The 20,845-nt window shown below is 34.0% G+C and overlaps 4 protein-coding genes across 6 annotated transcripts; 2 read left to right on the top strand and 2 right to left on the bottom strand.

Moving 5' to 3' along the window:
• Positions 1–1,513: 1,513 nt before the first annotated feature.
• Positions 1,514–8,879, top strand: LOC114398077 (bZIP transcription factor TGA10-like). Of its 3 annotated transcripts, none has more exons than XM_028360214.1 (11): positions 1,514–2,244; positions 2,343–2,446; positions 3,236–3,324; positions 3,525–3,647; positions 3,857–3,925; positions 4,046–4,105; positions 4,247–4,324; positions 4,448–4,523; positions 4,627–4,898; positions 5,779–6,018; positions 8,392–8,879. In XM_028360214.1, exons 1-11 carry the CDS (start codon positions 2,030–2,032, stop codon positions 8,539–8,541), a joined length of 1,476 nt encoding a protein of 491 aa, XP_028216015.1. In that variant the 5' UTR covers positions 1,514–2,029; the 3' UTR covers positions 8,542–8,879. The 3 variants fall into 3 exon arrangements, with proteins under 3 accessions (XP_028216015.1, XP_028216016.1, XP_028216017.1); XM_028360215.1 differs by having other exon boundaries at positions 2,346–2,446; positions 8,392–8,736; XM_028360216.1 differs by lacking the exons at positions 1,514–2,244; positions 2,343–2,446 and adding an exon at positions 2,802–2,890 and having other exon boundaries at positions 8,392–8,736.
• A 3,529-nt stretch (positions 8,880–12,408) lies between these two features.
• Positions 12,409–13,640, top strand: LOC114400814 (polygalacturonase inhibitor-like). The gene has a single exon (XM_028363452.1). The coding sequence runs from the start codon at positions 12,430–12,432 to the stop codon at positions 13,429–13,431; it is 1,002 nt and encodes a 333-aa protein (XP_028219253.1). The 5' UTR covers positions 12,409–12,429; the 3' UTR covers positions 13,432–13,640.
• Positions 13,641–14,012: 372 nt separating this feature from the next.
• Positions 14,013–15,746, bottom strand: LOC114400816 (40S ribosomal protein S20-2-like). The gene is made up of 3 exons (XM_028363454.1): positions 15,541–15,746; positions 15,344–15,457; positions 14,013–14,340 (listed from the first exon to the last, which is right to left on the bottom strand). Exons 1-3 carry the CDS (start codon positions 15,653–15,655, stop codon positions 14,198–14,200), a joined length of 372 nt encoding a protein of 123 aa, XP_028219255.1. The 5' UTR covers positions 15,656–15,746; the 3' UTR covers positions 14,013–14,197.
• A 2,019-nt stretch (positions 15,747–17,765) lies between these two features.
• Positions 17,766–19,586, bottom strand: LOC114400815 (40S ribosomal protein S20-2-like). The gene is made up of 3 exons (XM_028363453.1): positions 19,350–19,586; positions 19,153–19,266; positions 17,766–18,097 (listed from the first exon to the last, which is right to left on the bottom strand). Exons 1-3 carry the CDS (start codon positions 19,462–19,464, stop codon positions 17,955–17,957), a joined length of 372 nt encoding a protein of 123 aa, XP_028219254.1. The 5' UTR covers positions 19,465–19,586; the 3' UTR covers positions 17,766–17,954.
• Positions 19,587–20,845: the final 1,259 nt, after the last annotated feature.

Here is a 20,845-nt window from a genome sequence, read left to right as displayed (position 1 = left end):
TATAAATTAAATAATTGCTTGATTTTCCCGGAAGCAACTTGATGGCCTTCACATAGCAAAATGATTCCCAAAGTCAATGTTTTTCCTTAATTAACTAACATCTCAATTTCAATAGAAACCTTATGAAATGTTTTATATACATTATTTTTCATTAATCTTTGAAAAATACTTAACTACCAAGATTTTTTTTGCTTGAATCATTGTTTTAATGAATTAGCATTGTTAATGACTTTTGCATAGATAAATAATTCTTACCTTGACATGCCAGCAATTATAAAATAAATTTTGTCATTTTTTTATGTAGTATGTATAACTTTTATTTTCGGTATTTATTTATTTGTTTATTTATTTTTGCTTGTAACCTAGCCTTTTAGAATTATAGAGTTGGCTATAGACGCCATCTGGAATTTGGGTGTGGAGATAGAAATTTGAATGGCTATTTTCTTGTGACTTGAATTTGTATTTAGTGATTTTTAATTCGTAATCTCCCTTCATAATTTTATTGTTTTTCCAAAGTCAATTTTGTCTATTGTTGAGAACAACTCTAAAATAGATTATGCTGTATATAGAAGTATTTTCAACCATCCACCATTGAGATAATTACTTACGTCTGAAAGCTCGCTTCATATGATTGTAACTATTCAATAGATAAATTCTTCAACCTTGAAAACGATCTATAAGATTCAACCTGTGAGAAAATCATTTTCAAACTTAAGGAATATCACTGTCTAGCTACTATTTCTACAACGACTAGATTAATTAAGAAGACATGTGGAAATATAATTTAATATATCTCCTTCGAAATCATAAAGGGTGAATGTTAATTACCTCTCCAAGTTGACAAGGGATTTCAAAGTATAAAAAACTCCATATATATAAATTAATAATTATTAGTTATATAAAATATTCCATCACAATTACCTTGTTTTATTTGAAACGGAGCTTGTATCAAACAAAACAAAACAAAACAAAATAGAAGAGAGAGGACAATTGTTTTATTTTAAAAAATTGAATATATACAGATAAAAAAAAAAAGGATCCGACTAAACGTCTGAAAACAAACGTGACCAAGTAACAAAGTAAATTATATATAAATTCCAAAAAAAAGTAAATTATATATAAAAAGTATAAATTTTTAATAAAAAATATATAAATGAATTTAATGACTATGCGACAACAATAAAAAATAATTTTATAATATCATTTAATGTTTGAATTATTTTAAAATATATTTTTTTAAAATTAATAAATTTATTATACATATTTAATTGTGATGGGATATAAAATATTTTACAGCGTTAGTTTATAAATTTTTTCTCTAAATAATAATTAGTTAACAAGGTTAAATAATATAAAACAATGTGTAAAACTTCGTGGTGTGGCTAATATGTTTAAACAGACAGAGCCGCCACAGGCATATCTACGTGTAAGCGTTTGCATGAAAATGTCAATAGTAAAAGTTGAACATAGAAAAAGACTTTTTGGTCATTTCACGCTATAGAATAAGTAAGCTACGCACGGAAGCGTTTAAGGTTGTTGGTTTTTTTTTTTTTTTCCATTCCATCTTTCAATTCAAAATTGGTTTTCTCTCCACAAAAACAAACAGAACCACAAAGACAGGTTTTGTTGCTCTTCTGTGGTTCTTCCAGAGAGAGAGAGAGAGGGTTGAAGAGGATGTTCTGAGAGGACCGCTTTATCTGAAAAAAGATCTTGGTTTGCAGAAAGTCATCTTTCAGAGAGAGAGAGAGAGAGAGAGAAAGAGGTGTAATAGAAAAAGAGTGTTGTCTTTTGTTTGTTTGTAACTTTACATTGAATTCCATTATTTTTTTCTCTCTCTCTCTTGTGTTACTCGCTACAAGCTATATGACTATAACCGACTCCATCTTTTACCGTGGAAGAAGGAAATGAATATCACAAGTGGAAGAAGACACAGAAGGCGCTAGGAGCATAGCTACTTTAAGAGAGAACAAGGAGCAAGAGAAGAAAACAACAAAAACAAAAGCTTTTAGGTTGTTCTTTCTCTTGTGTCATGGCTTCTTCAAAGACCACCAACCCAACAACAACTACTACACAATTGGAACCACTCCCACCACCTCAACAACGCCATCCTCCTCCTCCTCATCATCAGTTGCAACAACACCACCACCACCACCATCATCATCAACAAATTCATGACCATCATCAAATTTCTTTTGGAATGATGCAATCCTCTTCTTCATTTTCCTCTATCCCCGGAAACTACCTGTGGGTTTTTGTTTGTCTTACATTATATTTTGCGTTTTTGGTTTCTGTTTTTTCTTTTTGTAATTATACGTGTGTGCGTGTGTGTGTGTTTATGTCAGCAGAAGCAAGGATTCCGGAGCTTATGACTTGGGTGAATTGGATCAAGCCTTTTTCCTCTACCTTGATGGACAAGCAGACCCTTCTAGTGTTCAAGACCAAAGACGTGAGCTTTCTCATGAACACTCTCTCTCTCTCACACACACACATGGAAATTTCTTTTGCTTCTAACTTGCAAATTCAAAAAGAGGGTCTCTCCTTTCTTCCCTCTCGATCATTTTTCGTTCGTTTAGGAGATTCTCTTTGTTTGGTCACACACCAAAAGCATGTCTGGCTGATTCGTATATGCAGCAGCTTCGTACTTCCTTTGACCAGATCCTTGCACAGAAGGGAGGGGCAAAAAAATGGAGTAGACGTTTCCGTTTCTAAAAAAGAAAAAGAAAATGAAAATTTTCTCTCTCTACATTTATTTATTTTTCTCTAGTTTATTTGTTTTCTTGTTTTTATTGCTTGGGGTTTGGGAGTGCGAGACCATGACATGTAACAAACCGGGTGTCATGATCTCCTTCAAACAAAAACACCACATGTACTGAAAAGGGTAACGAGTAGGGTATGGGGGTGCCTTCTGCTTTTACTCTCTTTACTTTTCTCCTTTCTTTCTTTTTTTTTTTTCAGTTTGGAAGAACCGGCTACAATTGCATGATAATTCCCACACCAATTTCTTTGCCTCACACACACACACACACTCACACCTCTCTTGCCTTTTGTGATCTCTCTTATTTTCTCATTTGGGTCGTCTCTTGATCATTCCGTCCCTTGAAAAAAAGACCCTCTTTAATTTCTGTCTTTCATTTCTCCCACCTATCTGATTATATATATTAATATTAACTTGCTTAGATATATTTTTACATATAATTGATGTTGATGAATTTGGTGCATGTGTGCATCTCGGCAGAAAACTCATCATCAGGAATGAGGCCTCCAACTCTCAACATTTTCCCCTCTAAGCCTATGCATGTAGAGCCATCATCATCCAAGGCCAAGGTGTAATCATTATCGATATCTCACACTGTCAATTTTATTAGATAGTATATAATATGCTATACTCTTACACTCTCTTTCTGTTATCATTTCGATCGTGTTACATATACACATAGTGATATAAGTTTGGTCAATATTAATCGTAGTAAATAATAGCACTATATTAATAGGTTTTATATATTTATATTTGGCGATTATGATAGGCTAACATAGAGCTAGTTTCTCCACAAACAAGTGGATCAAAGAGGCCATCAGAGCCGTCGATGGAGTTGGCCAACCCTCGAAACGAAACTGCTTCTGCCCCTCAGCCACCCAAACCTGTCAAGGTACGTACGAACATAATAATAATAATATATATCAGAGAAAAATACATAGTATATCTTAAATTTATAGTTATAAATAACCAGAATAAGAATCAGAGTTTGGTAGCATATCTTTGAAGCCTGGTGAGGTTCTGACCTTAAGTATAATTCTTCTTATTATTATTATCATCTAAAGTTTCTCTAACTAATCACTTATGCATATACTATGGCAGCGAGAGAGCAACCGCAAAGGTCCAACGTCAAGTTCTGAACATGAAGGACCTAAAACACCAGATCCTAAGGTTAACTATTAATTTTATCTTTCTTCCATCTCCTTTTTGTTTTTTCAAGCAAGTTACTCATTTTAAAACAAAAGGGTGACAAACGATGCTAACATTTGCGCTTTAAAACGTTGTGCACAGACACTCAGAAGACTTGCTCAGAATAGAGAGGCAGCTAGGAAAAGCAGGCTTAGGAAAAAGGTAACTAATAAGTGATTCCATAGGAAGAGATAATTTTTAACTCAACCCTATTGTTTTTTTCACTCTTTCGGTAAGACTTGTCAAAGGCCTTATTATTAATCAGCCATGTACCATTCTGTTTGTCCTTTTTCTCTCTCTCAGGCATATGTTCAACAACTAGAGTCGAGTAGGATTAGGCTGAATCAGCTGGAACAAGAGCTACAACGTGCTAGAACTCAGGTAATTAAGGAATTAATCAGAATATGCTATAACTGGCCATGACACTGCTAAAGTTTTTAACTTCAAACACCCTGTGGTTTTTACTTTTTACAACTTACAAGTAATGTGTGTTTCTATTTTTAGGGCATGTTCTTGGGTGGAGGCGCACTTTTGGGTGGAGAGCAAGGCCTTCCTGTCACTATGAATACTATTAGCACGGGTCTCTCTTCCCACTAACAATATGCTATGCATGCTTTATTCTCTTATATTTAATTTCCAAAATCTTTTATTTTTTCTTATGAATGTGTACATATAATTTTCAGAGGCTGCAATGTTTGACGTAGAATATGCTAGATGGCAAGAGGAGCACCACCGCATAGTGTGTGAGCTAAGAGCTGCAGTGCAAGAGCACCTTCCTGAAAACGAGCTTAGACTGTTTGTGGACAATTGTTTGGCGCATTATGATCAAGTGATGAACCTCAAGAGCTTAGTGGCCAAAACAGATGTGTTCCATCTTGTTTCTGGCACGTGGAAGACCCCAGCTGAACGTTGCTTCATGTGGATCGGTGGTTTCAGGCCATCTGAACTCATCAAGGTACTGGCACACAAAATTATTGTAACCAAATCTTGTTCACAAATGCTATAAACATATATCCTACTCATGACTCATGACTCAAAATTATATTATATATGTGACAACTTGAAGATAAAACCCACTTAGATATATAAACTTGATGTTCTATATGGGAAATATCAAGTGATCAAGTTTATCTGATGCTGATAATTAAAAAAATTGGTTTCTCGTGATTTTTCTTTTAGTAAAAAGGCCTATTATTTTCAATATTTATATATATAATATAATTAAAATTTGGAGTGTGGGGGGTGATTTTTTGATAACTTGTATGCGAAGAGGGAGGAGGGAATTGGGGTGCGTTATATACAGTATTTATTACAAGAAGTTGATGTTATAAATGCATGAACTACGTTTTGTCGGTAGGGTCAACAAAAAAAACGAGGGGTATGAATTCAACGTCATCAATGAATAATGGGTAGAGTTATGCTTCATTTCCATAAAGCTATTATACCTTTAACTCCAATGATCATGGTTATAATTAACTGGAGGTCGATTAAGAAATACTAGTAAGCTAGTAAAGGGAAAGTGGTGGCACGGGTCTTTATCTCTCATTTTTCTTCTTCTCAACATGGTTGTTGTTGATGGGAAATGGGAACAAAGTTCTCGTTTCCTTATCCATCTCTTTCTTTGTTCTGTAGTTAATCAATTGATAACTAAGCAACTTCTCACAACCATAAAATTGTGTCATTTTATTATATTCTTCATACACGGAGGATAATAGTATAGCTATTTGCATATAAGAAGAAACAATTTTTTTTTTAATAATCTACTCTCTTTAATGACAAGTTGCAATATTATATGTTTAATTTTATTGATATTGAATTTAATTAATGTGTTTTAGATTATTGTGCGTCAAATTGAGCCTCTCACGGAGCAACAAATATTGGGCATATGTGGATTGCAACAATCTACACAAGAAGCAGAAGAGGCTCTCTCCCAAGGGCTCGAGGCTCTTAATCAATCTCTCTCAGACACTATAACATCAGATTCTCTTAGTTATCCTCCCAATATGGCTAACTATATGGGACAGATGGCTGTAGCCATGAACAAGCTCTCCACTCTTGAAGGTTTCGTGAGACAGGTACATTGCATTGATTACTTTAACTTAACGTGTTTATCCTAAATTTTTAAATGTGTGGGTATATATAGTAACGATATTTAATTATTACACATCAAAATTATTAATACTAATATTCGCTACAATTGACTTTTAAATGATTAAAGAAAGAAAGATGGAAAAAAATATATATGCATTTTCTTGTTAACTAAAATAATGTAATATTTTATGCGAGTCAATGTCATTACTCATAAAAAAAATGTTCATCATGGGCATTAAATTTGGCATTGGTGATTTGGTGAGGGAGTTTCATGACCGTCTGATCTTGGTTGATTAGTTTTTGTGGTCCCCCACGACCGTGTTTCCATAACGAATCTTGTGGGGTCAGGTAGGAAGAAGAATCTGTTGTTCTTCGGGTAGGGGAACCTGCCCCAAACCCATGAACTACTCCTTCCATGCATGAGGTTGTTACATAGAATCTACAAACAGATTATAAAATATGCATCTCATTTAGACGTACATTTGGGGGGGAGGGGGGGCTTATGTTTATATCTCGAAATGGACTCTGGTTCCTTTCGGATCTGTCTGGTGGTACAGGTACTTGGGCTATAAACATTTATATATAAACAAACATATATGCACCTTAATAAGGAAAATTACATGCAACAAAATCGAAGGTGTATGTGTACTAAAGCTTAAAAGTAGAAGGAAAATTATTTCCTGCTTATAGTATTTGTTAATATTAAAAATCCAAATATATATATATATATATATATATATATATATATATATATATATATATATATATATATAGCTTCTTGTGTATATATTTTTAAAAATGATTTGATATAGTTTAGTAGTTACTATAATAATAGCAATAAAACATATGGCTCAAGTACATTATAACTGGAGTGCTGAAAGTTTATATATATTATTTTGAACATTTCATTAACATTAACATTAAATGCCAAAGGTAAGTGTGTGTACTATTGATCACATACACGTGATACTAGGACAGATCAGTGGTCCCTCACCGATACAATTCTAATTAAAAGATATCTCTTTAGTCCCATATCTGTCTGATGTCACGTTCATAACCGTTTGACTTGAAGACACTACATAGACCCTTTCCCATAACTTCCTTTTTGACTACTTCTTAACAAACGGACAATGTTCGAGTGCAATATGGTGTTGTGTTTGCTTAGTGGAATTTGGGTGTAACGAATGCAACATGTGGTGTGTATGAGTTTTGAATGAAATATGGGGCATATGCTTATTTTCTAAGTAGGAATAGGACATGTTTTTGGAATTTTATTGGTTGAATTGAGTTAAAAGTTTTGGTAAAATGAACCTGAATTTTCTTTGGGAAATATATGCCAGTTAATCTGCACCGGCCATCTTCATTTATGTATGTGATGTATTCATGTGACCAAAGTTGGTTCACCAACTTTTGTTAGTAATTTCTACAGATGAATAGATGATGTTTCAATTGATTACAAGGAAACCAAGAATACACCCTCATTGAGTCAGTTGTAACCAATCCAAACAATGGGAAACGAAAAACCAGAGGAATCTTTAGGCAGATAGACTAATCATAACGATAATGAGTTTTACAACAACCTTTCTCTAATTCATCTCTAAGCTCAACCCCTGGTGGTTTGACCATTTTTATTATCTGTTCTAGAATCTAGACTTCTTTTTGCCACAATATATACTGACTTAAAATTACTCCAACGATGGACCAGGGTTTACTGTGATCATTATTGTTATGGTGTCGCCATTTCAGAAATAATCCAATGTTTGAATATTGTCTCTAATCTCTATGTTGAACAATAATAGTCAACCTCTTTGAAAAAAATGCATAGACTATTCACTAACATTAATATAATAAGGTTTTAATTTAATTAATTCACAATCCGGTTACAAATGTTCTACTATCTTCTTCCATATTGAGGTTAAAAGATCCAAATTTTTATTAAATCTTCCAAAATTTTACTAAAAAAACTCATCACAAGCAGGGAATAATTGGGTAGAGGTTTAAAATCTTATTTCTTGTTTCGAAGTACAAAGAGAAAAGGATGTCATTGTTCCAGTTTCTCTTCCAACCTCTTTTGTCTATTTCTGACCATTATGATTTCATATTTTTTCGAGTTGAAGGTACTTGCAAAAGGATGATTTTCTACCGATATACATATCTTATCCAAATTACTTAAAAAAAAAGAGACAAAATTTAAATGCAATTAGTGTTATTTTTTAAATTAAAACCAGTGTTTCATCTCTTGAAAATTGTCTCTATTTCAATAAAGCAAATAATTAGTTATTAGTTATTGAGATAAAATATAGTTCTTATTTTTATAAAAAAAATAACTTGTTTGAGATTGAAAAACTGACTTACAGGCTGATAATCAGAGGCACCAAACCATTCACCGTCTGCACCAGATCCTAACAACGCGTCAAGCAGCAAGGTGTTTTCTGGCCATAGCTGAGTACTTCCATCGTCTTCGAGCCCTCAGTTCTTTGTGGCTGGCACGCCCTCGCCAAGAATAGGCTCAGTACTCCCTAGCTCTAGCTAGCTATATATGCATGCCCTTAACTTATATATATAGCTTCTTAATTTCTCTTTAATTATAAATTAAATGTTATATCTCTCTTCATCACTCCTCTCTCCCACTGCATCATGGGCTGTATAGATACAGTGATATATAGACAGATCATTAATATAGAATTTAATGTTAACAACTATAGCTCTCCCTTCCTGGTTCTTTTCTGCAATTTTTTGAAGGTTTATATATAGGAAGCCATTTTTGTGATAGAAGAACTATGAGGGAGAATTAATGGAGAGAGGTTGGGTTAATTTAATAAATATTTAAAGAAAATTGGTTTAATTTGTTTGGTTTTTTTTCTTTTTATCAATACATTTTGATTTTGTGGGGGAAATTATGTTCCTCCGAGGTAAAGAGAGTAAGACAACGTTTTTAGTTTCAAGAGGCAAAATGGAAGCTTGTGTTTAACTCAATCGTCCATTTGGCCTCCAAAGTTTGCATGCATAGGCTGTTTTGTCATTGCCATTGATGATCCATATACGCGTTGGTTTTGCCACCAATTTTCAGTTCTTTTTTCTAATATTATTATAATATAGTTTCCTATATTCCATGATCGGTATCCTTTATTTTATTTCAATATCCTTGTGAATGAGTGAGTAAATAAGGTGGTCCATTCTTTTATAAGGTTGGTTGTAACAGTCAATTTCAGATGTCAGGAAGGGAAAAAAAAAACATCCATAGGAGTTACTTTTAATTCGAAGCATTTGTTAGCTTTTTGTTGACTTATAAATCGGTTTTGTTAACTATTATTCCAAGAAAAATAGTTAAAAATTAGTAATCAAAACTTGTATTAAAATATTTAAGTTCTAATATGAATTTTATTTTTAAAATATCTTGATTATGAAATGTTTTTCACGTTATTGATTAATTATACCCCCATCTGGATCAATTAAGTAAGAGATGACTAATGTTAGTATATTCCGTTTAATTTTGAATAACAAACAAACGGAGGGACCCAATTTTAACATTTGATATAAATTTAGGGACTAAAATAATGTCTAAGCATAATATTATAGTAATTATTTTTTTTTAAAAAAAATTGAGGTTTTAACCATTGTCCATAACCATAGTAAATCATCTTCTAGGCAATTATTTAGTACACCTCATTTTTTCTTGGTGCACCCTCAAATTTTGTAAAGTCTCTCCATCTTACCCTTCTTCTTTCAAGCTTCCTCTCTCCCACCACCTCAACCTTGTCAGCATGCTTCCAGCGACTAAGCTCCTCACCACCCCAGGCACAATCATCTTCGCAAGCTGGTCATCCAGCAGTGGCGACACCTTTGGTCCTGGAGGCAACAATCGACTATTGAATTTGTCCTCATCGACATCATCACAATTTTATGTAAAGGAAGAGAGAGAAAGTGGGTAGGTTTTTGTTGATTTTAGATTTGAGGAGGGAGACATTGTGTGTGTGTTTGTTTTCCTCGTGCACATGACTTCATCCTTCACCTCTACATAGCCGCACCACCAGTGTTTATTGTGTATTGCTCAGTCCATTAATACAAATGTATTATAGATTACTCAATCTGAAATATTTTTTTTTGAATTATGAATTGTACAATCAGTAATAAAAAAAAAATACATTACAGATTGAGCAATCCGTAATAGCCACTATCCCTGGGAAATCATTGCCACAATGAAGAGGAAGATGGAGAGAAAAGAGTGACTTGGGAGGGCAAGGGCAAGGGTCCTAGTCGCTGGAAGCACATTGACGAGGCTGAGGTGGTGGAAGAGAGGAAGCTTGGAAGAAGGGTGAAATTGGGGTATTAGAAGATTTGAAGGTGCACCAAGCAAAAAGCAAAAAGGGTGAAACTGGGCATCAACCCGGTGGACTTTGCACGCTCAGTGGAAATCAGTAGAAAGAGATCGAAAAAAGAAGGGGAAAAAAGTCGAGCTGCAAAAATTAAGGACACATTTATTGAAAAATTGATGGCCAGATGTTTTTATTTTTTTTAGTCCAGATGTTTTTATATAATAATAGATTACAATAACTATCTTGAACAATAATGTTTTTAGGGCTTATTTTTCAATAAGAGCATTTTAAGGGAGTTTTCTTCGACGACAATGTTTTTAAGGTTTTCTCTAAACTTCTTATTTTATCCAATCTAACTTTTTTCTCTTTATTTCAGTATGTTTGCGACTTGATTTTGGACAACCATGATCCATGACAGTGACCAATATCTTCTGTTGCGCAGCATGTTAACGATTCCCCACCCATATGAAACATTTTCCTACTTGTATACCAAAACTACGAATGACATGTATTCATGATGACCGTGCAAACAACAAAAAAAACAATATTTTCCTTACGTTGCTTTACTTCGTACTACTGTTAATACAATGGTGGGAGATGGTGGTGGTTTGCTGCGCATTGTACTTATGAGGAAATGCGGACAAGATGAAAATAAGGATAATACATGTCTTTTAAAAGGCTCAATTTTTTTTTGTCATATAAGCTCATTCTTAAGTCTGATTCTGAGAGATACACCAATGCGTATCCAATCCAACGCATATGTTGTTCCTCCCAATAATTTCCAGCTTCGCACTAACACATTTGAGACTTGTAGAGGTAAAGAACGAAACAAAATCAGGCGCACTAACTTGTGAGCTATAAGCTTAATTGGGTGATTAAGAAAGAAAAATAAAAAAGTAAAAAGTCGTAATTTTACTAATAAACCAACAATTATCATTGTTGATACAAAGTAAAATAAAAAATTATCAACCAGGCATCTTGTTCCTCCCAATTATCATTGTATATAATTTTTTTTTTATCAATTTCAATAAAATACAATAAATTATTTTGTTGGTACTTCTTTCCTATTTTTTGAGCTCTATGATATGTGACTATATCAATTTGGAATTACTTCACCACCTATGGTCACGAACTTTATTTTGACGACCGCAAAAATCACCTTTGTAAATGTTCAATTGTTTTTGGATAAACTAAACGTCTACAAAAAGGTAATAAAAGGATGCAATATCCCCCTTCAACTATTGCTTGGGGAGGACTGTGTTTAGTTTTTTTTTTAATTGGTCCACACATTAGTGTTTGATTGCCGAACAAAAGCATTGACATTTTGCCTCTGATCAATAGAGGTGACGGGCGCGGCTGCGTTCTATCCCTGCCAAAATCCAATGCCTAAAAACAGCTAAGGCATTATTTTTGGAATAAACTAATATTTTAATCCTTAAAATTGAAGGCGTTGTCGCAATAGTTTTTAATTTCTAATATATTCAACTTATTACCATTATGTATAGTATTTAACGGAACTATTAGCAAAAATTAATGACTAAATAATTTTAATTTTAAGAACTACTATAATATTGTTTCACTATTTTTCATATTCATTGCGATTGCGTTACAGATAGAAAAATTGGCACGTGAACTGAACATGTATCAAGTTGAAAGCCCTTTGTACTTTTTTGACCAATCCAGCTAGTGTTCATCATAATAAGCAGAGACCAAGAGAGGAATAACAATTTAGTTATTTTTGCTAAGCTTGATGTCCTACCCTCTACAGCACTCAACATGAAAAAAAAATGATGAATGATATACGCGCAAAAATAATTATAATTTTTTCACATTAACATCATAATTGATCACTTCTATTTTTGTTAATTTGATTGTAAGAAGTCCTGCATAGTTAATTTGTGTGTTAATGCTGTCAATATACATGCAATTATATAATAAATAAAAACAATAGATGAATGAGCTGTATTTGGATGCTTTGGTCACTACAGACATCATATTAGTCAAAGTATCCTTATCGTATAATATATGATGTATCCCACCGCATGCTATAAATTTCAACGCTCTCTCACACATTCGAAAATGGTAACCATGTATGGAATATGGTGCTTCATCACGGTCCTGTTGTTCTCCCCAGTGGCGTTTTCGGAACTGTGCAACCCACAGGACAAGAAAGTGCTGCTCCAAATCAAGAAGGACTTCAACAACCCTTACCTGCTAGCCTCCTGGAACCCTAACACCGATTGCTGCAACTGGTACTGCGTCCAGTGCCACCCCGAAACGCACCGCATCAACTCCCTCGTCATATTATCCTCTGTTCCCCAAACCAATTTATCCGGCCCAATACCACCCTCCGTCGGTGACCTACCTTTTCTTGAGACCCTTCAATTCCACAAGCTCCCTAAACTCACCGGCCCAATTCAGCCCACTATAGCCAAGCTCACTAAACTCAAGGAGATCTACATCAGCTGGACCAATGTCTCCGGCCCAGTACCCGATTTCTTGGCCCGGCTCACTAACCTCCAGTTTCTTGACCTTTCCTTTAATAACCTCTCAGGCCCAATCCCCAGCTCACTTTCCCAGCTGTCCAACCTAGTTTCCTTACGCTTGGACCGGAATAGGCTCACGGGCCCAATCCCGGAATCATTCGGGTCCTTCAAGAAGCCTGGCCCGAGCCTGTGGCTATCCCACAACCAGCTTTCCGGGCCCATTCCGGCTTCCTTGGCCAACATAGACCCACAAAGGATAGACTTCTCCAGGAACAAACTCGAAGGCGACGCCTCCGTGCTTTTCGGTCGCAACAAAACGACACAGATAGTTGACGTTTCGAGGAACTCGTTGGCGTTTGATTTATCCAAGGTGGAGTTCCCCACGAGCTTGATATCGTTGGATCTGAATCACAATCAGATCACCGGGAGCATTCCCGTGGGGTTGACCGCAGTGGATTTTTTGCAGGGGTTCAACGTGAGCTATAATCGGTTGTGTGGTGAGATACCGCAGGGTGGGAGATTGCAAAAGTTTGATGTGTATTCGTATTTTCACAACAAGTGTTTATGTGGATCACCCCTTACTAGCTGCAAGTGAAGTGAATTGTGCAGCAGAGAATACGTGCATTTTTAAATAAAAAGAATATCTCTTTCTGTAGACATTGAAAGATAATGTCAAGCTTTACTTCCATCCCTCTTTGTAAAGCTAAAGAACAGGTTTGAATTTTTAATAAGCACTTTTTAGAGAGTCACGCTATTACTAGATTTGTCTAAGGAGTATAAATGGGAAATTTTAATCTAGTTTCACTATAAAACTGCTTATAGTTTTACATAAGAACTGATATTGAAAGTTAAATAGACTCGCCTTCCATTGCTTGTTAATGTGTCTCGGCTCACATTGTATTAGTGCCACAGGCTGTTACAAATAAGAACAGATTCACGTGCTAATTTAGTTTCGTTTAACCCTCTAGCTCATTACAACTAAGAGTTTCAAAAACTGTTAAACCATGATTGTCACAGGAGTGTAACCTTGTGTCTGCTACTTAACACAAAAGTATCCGGTTATAAGTTACTGAACCCAACAGACAAGAGTTGCTAAACACACGGCCATTGTTAGTTCTGCGTGTATATATTTAATGTTAGCTGAGGAAATAACAAATGATTTCTAATTTGTAATAATTTCAAAACAAATATATGTAAGATTCTAGAATATATCAAGATGGCATTTCTCGGGTATTCATCAATGTCTACAACCGTAAAACTAGAGAAAACAATCCAACTCAGTCCCACAATCAAAACTTACAAAATACAAAAAAAGAGAGGGAAAAAACTGGGAAGCATAACAGTTAAAATTTGAATCCAGATCAAGCATCTGCAATGGTAACCTCAACCTCCACACCAGGTTCAATCGTGATAGAGGTAATCTGCTTAACTACATCTGGGGAACTGTAGAGGTCAATCACTCTCTTGTGCACACGAAGTTCAAATCTGTCCCATGTGTTGGTACCTGAAAAACAAGCAGTTTCATGAACACAGGCTTTAATATCATTCATTGACCAAAATACTTCAAAAATCAAATCAACAAGCTAAGTAACACAACTATCGGTGTTCCGTAGAAAACATATGAACAGCACACACATACACAATTAAGATACTTGGGTAAGACAAGAAAGCACAACATTTTTCAAGCTTTTAGCCACAACAGCAGCTTTCGATGTTTCAGGCTGCAAGAATGATCATGCTCACAAGTCACATAAAATCAATCACATAATAACAAATGACAGAGGAGCCAATCCAGCAAACCACGTGCATAGGTAAGTTATTTACATCACAATTTGTTGAAGAACATTCGGACTTAAAAGTACCAAATATCATTCAATAAACATGAATTAAGAAAATTATAGATAAAACTTAAACAATTTGCCCAGCACTGCCACTAAAAGAATGAAAGTTGAAACAAAACATTTTTTTATCCCACAATTGGTACTTTTTCAGAATGATAGATCACCGAGGTTCGGGTCCATAAACAATTGCCCTGTGAAGACTCACTTTCACTACAGCTCCGGTGGTTTCCCTTAACCAAGCCACAGCCTATGAGTTGCAGTCTCATTCTTCCCCTCTTCAACAGACACGCAGTCAGAGTCCCAAGCCTCCAAAGAAATAGATTACCGACAAAACAAAACCTCCCGTTCATCCCTTATTCGTATTTATAAACATGATATAACTAACTTAATCTTCCTTTTTCCTTCAAAATCCTCCATCCAAATTTTCCATTTAGCACATTCCAGACCTTAAAAAGTAAGAGATATATTGCAAAACTACTCTTTATACAAAGGGCATCCATGTTCAAAACTACAACACATAACATAGCAAGATAGAAGAACATTGAGGCAAACCCAATTGCAAAACGAACATCAATCAAAAGAGCAATATAAGAAGCAAAGAATAAAAGGAACAAGTGAACCAAACAGCAACCATAATAATAAAAAGTGAGGAAAGAATGTAAATACCTTCACCACAAGGGGACTTCCTGGTAGTGATGAGAAGAACCTTAGTGGGCATCCTGACAGGTCCCTTAACCCTGAGGCGCTTGTCCTTTGCACCGCGAACCAAGTCCGCACAAACTAAAAGTAACATAAAAACCGAAACATAAGCCTAAGGAGAGCGACAACCTTAAAAACAAAAACTAGAATCAATTGGGGCATACCCTTCTCGAGGTTTTTGACGTGCTTGGAGGAAAGGGTGATCCTTATCTTGTGGATCTGCTCCTGGGGCTCCTCCAAGCCGGGCTTTGTGGGCTTCATCGCAGCGTAAGTCGCCATTGTTCACGCCGATAGACAAAAACGGAAGAAGAAGCCGCCGCGTCTGGAAATAAGAGAGGGCTTTGGCGTACAATGGAATAGAAAACCTAGAGGGTTTTTAGGGCAAAACAATGAAGTTTTGCAAATCACCCACTATGAATTATACTATTTCCTTACTTGCCCCAGTTACCACCGATGCAAATTTTATTGGACCGTACAAATTAGGGTTAACATCGAGTCATTGGAACACTTTATTTATTCCAAACCAAATTGTTTTTCGTTAAAATCTTGTTGGTCACTTTTAAGTTTTTTTTATCTATTAAACTTGAACATAAAATTTTACTTAAAAAGATTGAACTTAATTTTATTTATACCAACGAATTGTTGATAAACAATTCAACTTATTTATAATTTATATTTTATTAATCTTAACATTGAATATAGTTATTTACCAAAAAAAAGTTAGGTATAGTTAAATTGTAAAACAGAAAAGGTATAAAAATTAAACTAAGATATAGTATTTTATAGTATATATTTTAAAATAAATAATATTATTATAAATATAATATCATATTATAAAAATATTATTAATATTACATATTCATTGAAAAAAAAAAACTTTTTGCAATAATAGAGCATATCTAAACTCATCCTCAAAATAGGTCAAGTCTAATTTCTAAAATTTGAACTACTGAAAATTAATCTTAGACCGAACCGAACTGAGTTCAATAAATAAATGAATAATGTCCCTACTTTCTTGTATCAAATATGACTAAATATATATAATACGGTAAAATAAAATTTAAATTAAGATCAAACTTGATATAATATGATATATTATTTGAACTAGTGAAAATTAACCTTAGACCGAACCGAACTGACTTCAATAAATAAATGAATAATGTTCCTACTTGCTTTTATCAAATATGACTAAATATATATAATACGATAAAATAAAATTTAAATTAAGATCAAACTTGATATAATATGATATATTATTTGCTTTTATAAATTAATAAATAATTTATTATACCAAAAAACAACTCAATTTTACTGTTGAGGAGATGAACTCGTTTGCTAGATAATGCTCATTGTGTTTGGTTGAGAGAAGAAGAGAAAAAATAGAGAAAAAATTGTAAGGCTCACACTTATGCTCTAATTCAACTTTTTTATTTTTATTTTTGTTCTTTCAACCGAACACAAAATAATTGAGGGAGTACGATATAAATGTAAACAAAATTGTACGCTCAACCAATCATAAATAATTTTCCTTCTTTACAAATTTTCTTCACTGTTTATGTATTGTTTCTCTATGTTTAGAAGTGCTACAGAAGTTTTTTTTTACTCGCTTTTCTGTTTGTATAATTTGAATTGAACAACACAAAAACATTTCGAATAGGAAAACCTCAAATAGTAAACAACTCATTTTTGTTGTGATTGCGATAGGAAAACCTCAAATTACCTTTTGGATGACAACATCAATAAAACTAAAATTCTTGCCCCAAGATTGTTCATTCATCTAAAACAACTCATTAAATAGTAAACAACTATTTTACATTATAAGCCTCTATTTTCTCTAATATACTTTTGTGAAGTTATGCACTGCATTCTCCCCTTCCACCCCACTTTCTTTTTTACTTCTATAATCCGGAAAATTAATCACTCCAAAAATGGATCATATCACCAAAAACCGGAAATGTACTAAATACTTTAATATTGGTGGCAGCTTCCAAACTAGGATTGGACAAGGATAAATTCCTCCTTTCGAAAAAAATTGGCTCGTGCCAAGCTTTTTCTCAATGAAATTCACCCAAGACAAAGAAGCCATAAATCGAACGTAACACATTTTTGCATCTTGTTTTTATTTATTTACATTATAATTGGAAGAATATGAGCATGTTTAAATTTCAGTTACGAAAATTCAAAAGTACTTTTATCCCAAAAGCCACAGTTTCCTCCCTCATTATTTTATACATTAGAATTAGGAGTTGTGCATTGAAAATTGCAAAAAAAATAATACTTTTCCAACGTGCCTGGTTCACCATTAGTATCAGGTTTAAAAATTTGCGGACCATGATAAAAGGAAAAAGATATAATCTTAGCTGAGTCCATACCAAATGATTTGTAATAATTTCAAAACAAATATATGTAAGATTCTTGAATATATTAAGATAACATTTCTCAGGTATAAATCAACCGTCTACAACCATAAAACTAAAGAAAACAATTCAACTCGGTCCCACAATCAAAACTTGTAAAATACAGAATAAGCGGAGGAAAAAAAAACTAAGAAACATAACAGTTAAAATTTGGATCAAGATCAAGCATCTGCAATGGTCACCTCAACCTCCACACCAGGTTCGATCGTGATAGAGGTAATCTGCTTAACCACATCTGGGGAACTGTAGAGGTCAATCACTCTCTTGTGCACCCTAAGTTCAAATCTGTCCCATGTGTTGGTACCTAAAAACAAGCAGCAGTTTCATGAACACAATGCAGAATATCATTTTCACAAACAAAAAACATTCAAGTCAGCAAGCTAAGTAACACAACAATATTTCTGTTCTGTAAAAACATATGACAGCACACAATTCAGGAGTTCAGAGAAAGATGAGAAAGCGCAAAACTTTTCAAGCTTTTAGTCCCAACAGCTCAGCAGTCTTTCCAATTTACGGGCTGCTCATGCTCACAAATAAAATCAATCGCATGATAACAATTGACAAAAAAGGCAACCCGGCAAGCCATTGACATAGGAAGGTCATTTTATTTCAGACAACCATCACAATTAGTTGAAGAACATTCTGATTTTTAGCACCAACTATTATTCAAGAAAATGTAAACATAACTTAAACTATTTACCTTGCAGATGCACTTCAACTACAAGAATGAAAATCGAAACAAACCATTTTTTTTATCTCGCACTTAATACTTTCTCAAAATGTGAAAGAAAGAAATAATACATTATAAATGAAACCTTCCAATCATCCCTGATTCATTTTTATAATCACAATATCACTGTCATGATCCCCCCCCCCCCCCCCACAAAAAAAAAACAACTCTTCCCTTTTCCTTCAAAACTTTCGCTTAAGCACAGTCCAGACTTTGGCAACTAATAGCTACATTGCCAAACTCAAAAAGCAAGACAAGTCTATGATCACTTAAAACATACGACTAGACAAAATTATATTTTTATCATATGAGCCACAATTGATATCACTTCTGATTTGTGTTTAAATTTCAATCTACTTTAGGACCTTATTTTGCACAAGAAAGTTATTTTCTGAGGTTCCTTTTTTTTGTCACTACTTTCATTGAATCATCCTCACTTCTAAAACTTCACCTTACATAAAGGACAGCCACATACATTGGGGCACACCAAACTTATGAAACGCGGAATGAACAATTGCAAATAAACAGCAATCAAAAGGGCAATATAAAAATCAGAGAATAAAAGGGATAAGCGAACAAAACAACAACCATAGTAATAACAAGTAAGCAAAGAGTGAAAAAAAAAATACCTTCACCACAGGGTGATTTCCTGGTAGTGATGTGAAGAACCTTAGTGGGCATCCTAACAGGTCCCTTCACCCTGAGTCTCTTATCCGTTGCACCGCGAACCAAATCCGCACAAACTAAAAGTAACACAAAAACCGAGACATAAGCCTAAGGAGAGCGAAAACCTTAAAAACGAACACTAGAATCAATTGGGGCATACCCTTCTCGAGGTTTTTGACGTGCTTGGAGGAAAGGGTGATCCTTATCTTGTGGATCTGTTCTTGGGACTCCTCCAACCCGGGCTTTGTGGGCTTCATCGCAGCGTATGTAGCCATTGTTCACACCGATGCAGAGAAACGGAAGAAGAAGACGCTACCTCGCTGCGTGTGAAAGTTAGAGAGAGGGAGGAGTAGGCGAAAGAAGGATTAGAAGAAGACCTAAATGGAGGAAGTGTTTGTTTCAGGGAAAGAGAATATGGGTAAAACCTAGCGAGTATGGTTGACTCAACCCAGCCCATTAATTCAGTCCGGCCCAAGTTCATTTTATGGGTTATAATTAAACACAGATTAAGTTCCGGAAAATAGGCTTTTCGAATAACATAAAATATGTTTTGAGGATAGGTGTTATGGAACAAGTGGGATTTCATCATGGAATATGTATGCTGCTGGGAAGAGGAAAGATATAATATGAAAAGAGTAGTTTAAAAATACTTTAAAATTGAGAGTTGTAGGATTCAAATGCCTTAAACTCATTTTCCAAACAAATTTAGGTTATATTTCAAGTATGTATAATTTTTTTCAACAATTATATATCAATAAAAAAAATAATATTATTTGATAAATAATATATTTTATAGCATGATATTATTTATTTTTAAAATTATATAATAAAATATACCTTAATTTAAATTTCATATTTCTTTTATTTTATGATTGAATTACATGTAATGTTAAAATTAATATATTGTATCAAAAAATAAAATTGACACTCTTATTATTGTAGAGTTTTTCACTATTTAACCTTTTGCCTTTTGTCGTTATCACTAACTTTAAGTAGGAGTGTTATTAATTTGTTAAGTGTGAGTTGTTGAATTTCACCATTGAAAGGAAGAAGAAAAAATGTCTTTCCTCAAATTTCCTAAAACCCCTCCCAAGCCTTACAAGTCTTTCTTTACTGTATATCCACTTAGTTTCTTTCCTAAATCTGTAGGAATCTTTTGATTGTTTTACTATTAATATAAGGAAAATTGTAGTTATCATGTGTTCTACGCCCAAGCAGACAAGAAGTTTCTTAGCAACATTTTGGTTTGTGTGATGATAAGCACATTTTAGTATGTTATTAAAATTAAAACAAACATTTTATTTAACTTAAGGGAACCAATGTTCGTTGTGTGCAAACTGATGTATTTCTAATTAAATAAAATGTATTTAAAAAATTTGGCCACACAGACAGAGAGCATGTTAGCATCTAGTGAAAAATACTTGTGTTCCCATTAAACAAAAAGCAGTGTAAATGATTACTTGAATCTTAGCGAACGAGCCATCAAATTCATCTTTTAATAGGTTTAGAATATTTTATTCTCGCTATCAAAATAATTCTTAAAAGACAAAATTGGTAGAACTAATTATTAAAAGACCATTTGACTATTTCAAAAAAAGAAAGATAATTTAACTGACAAAAGAAGTATGATGATGCAATCAAGCAAATATATCGAAA

This window comes from Glycine soja, chromosome 19, assembly GCF_004193775.1.
Source record: "Glycine soja cultivar W05 chromosome 19, ASM419377v2, whole genome shotgun sequence".
In the NCBI taxonomy this organism is placed as follows: domain Eukaryota; kingdom Viridiplantae; phylum Streptophyta; class Magnoliopsida; order Fabales; family Fabaceae; genus Glycine; species Glycine soja.
The sequence above is the reverse complement of the archived record's forward strand: the minus strand, read 5'-3'. Positions and strand labels throughout refer to the sequence as shown.

What these genes read in the sequence shown, in the direction of transcription:
- LOC114400814 (XM_028363452.1), top strand. Translation starts at nt 12,430, where the DNA reads ATGGTAACCATGTATGGAATATGGTGCTTCATCACGGTCCTGTTGTTC.
- LOC114398077 (XM_028360214.1), top strand. Translation starts at nt 2,030, where the DNA reads ATGGCTTCTTCAAAGACCACCAACCCAACAACAACTACTACACAATTG. An exon ending in TCTATCCCCGGAAACTACCT is followed by an intron (nt 2,245 to 2,342) that starts GTGGGTTTTTGT and finishes TGTTTATGTCAG; the next exon opens with CAGAAGCAAGGATTCCGGAG. An exon ending in GGCCATCTGAACTCATCAAG is followed by an intron (nt 4,899 to 5,778) that starts GTACTGGCACAC and finishes AATGTGTTTTAG; the next exon opens with ATTATTGTGCGTCAAATTGA.
- LOC114400816 (XM_028363454.1), bottom strand. Translation starts at nt 15,655, where the DNA reads ATGGCGACTTACGCTGCGATGAAGCCCACAAAGCCCGGCTTGGAGGAG. An exon ending in CGTCAAAAACCTCGAGAAGG is followed by an intron (nt 15,458 to 15,540) that starts GTATGCCCCAAT and finishes TGTTACTTTTAG; the next exon opens with TTTGTGCGGACTTGGTTCGC. An exon ending in GAAGTCCCCTTGTGGTGAAG is followed by an intron (nt 14,341 to 15,343) that starts GTATTTACATTC and finishes CTTGTTTTTCAG; the next exon opens with GTACCAACACATGGGACAGA.
- LOC114400815 (XM_028363453.1), bottom strand. Translation starts at nt 19,464, where the DNA reads ATGGCTACATACGCTGCGATGAAGCCCACAAAGCCCGGGTTGGAGGAG. An exon ending in CGTCAAAAACCTCGAGAAGG is followed by an intron (nt 19,267 to 19,349) that starts GTATGCCCCAAT and finishes TGTTACTTTTAG; the next exon opens with TTTGTGCGGATTTGGTTCGC. An exon ending in GAAATCACCCTGTGGTGAAG is followed by an intron (nt 18,098 to 19,152) that starts GTATTTTTTTTT and finishes GCTTGTTTTTAG; the next exon opens with GTACCAACACATGGGACAGA.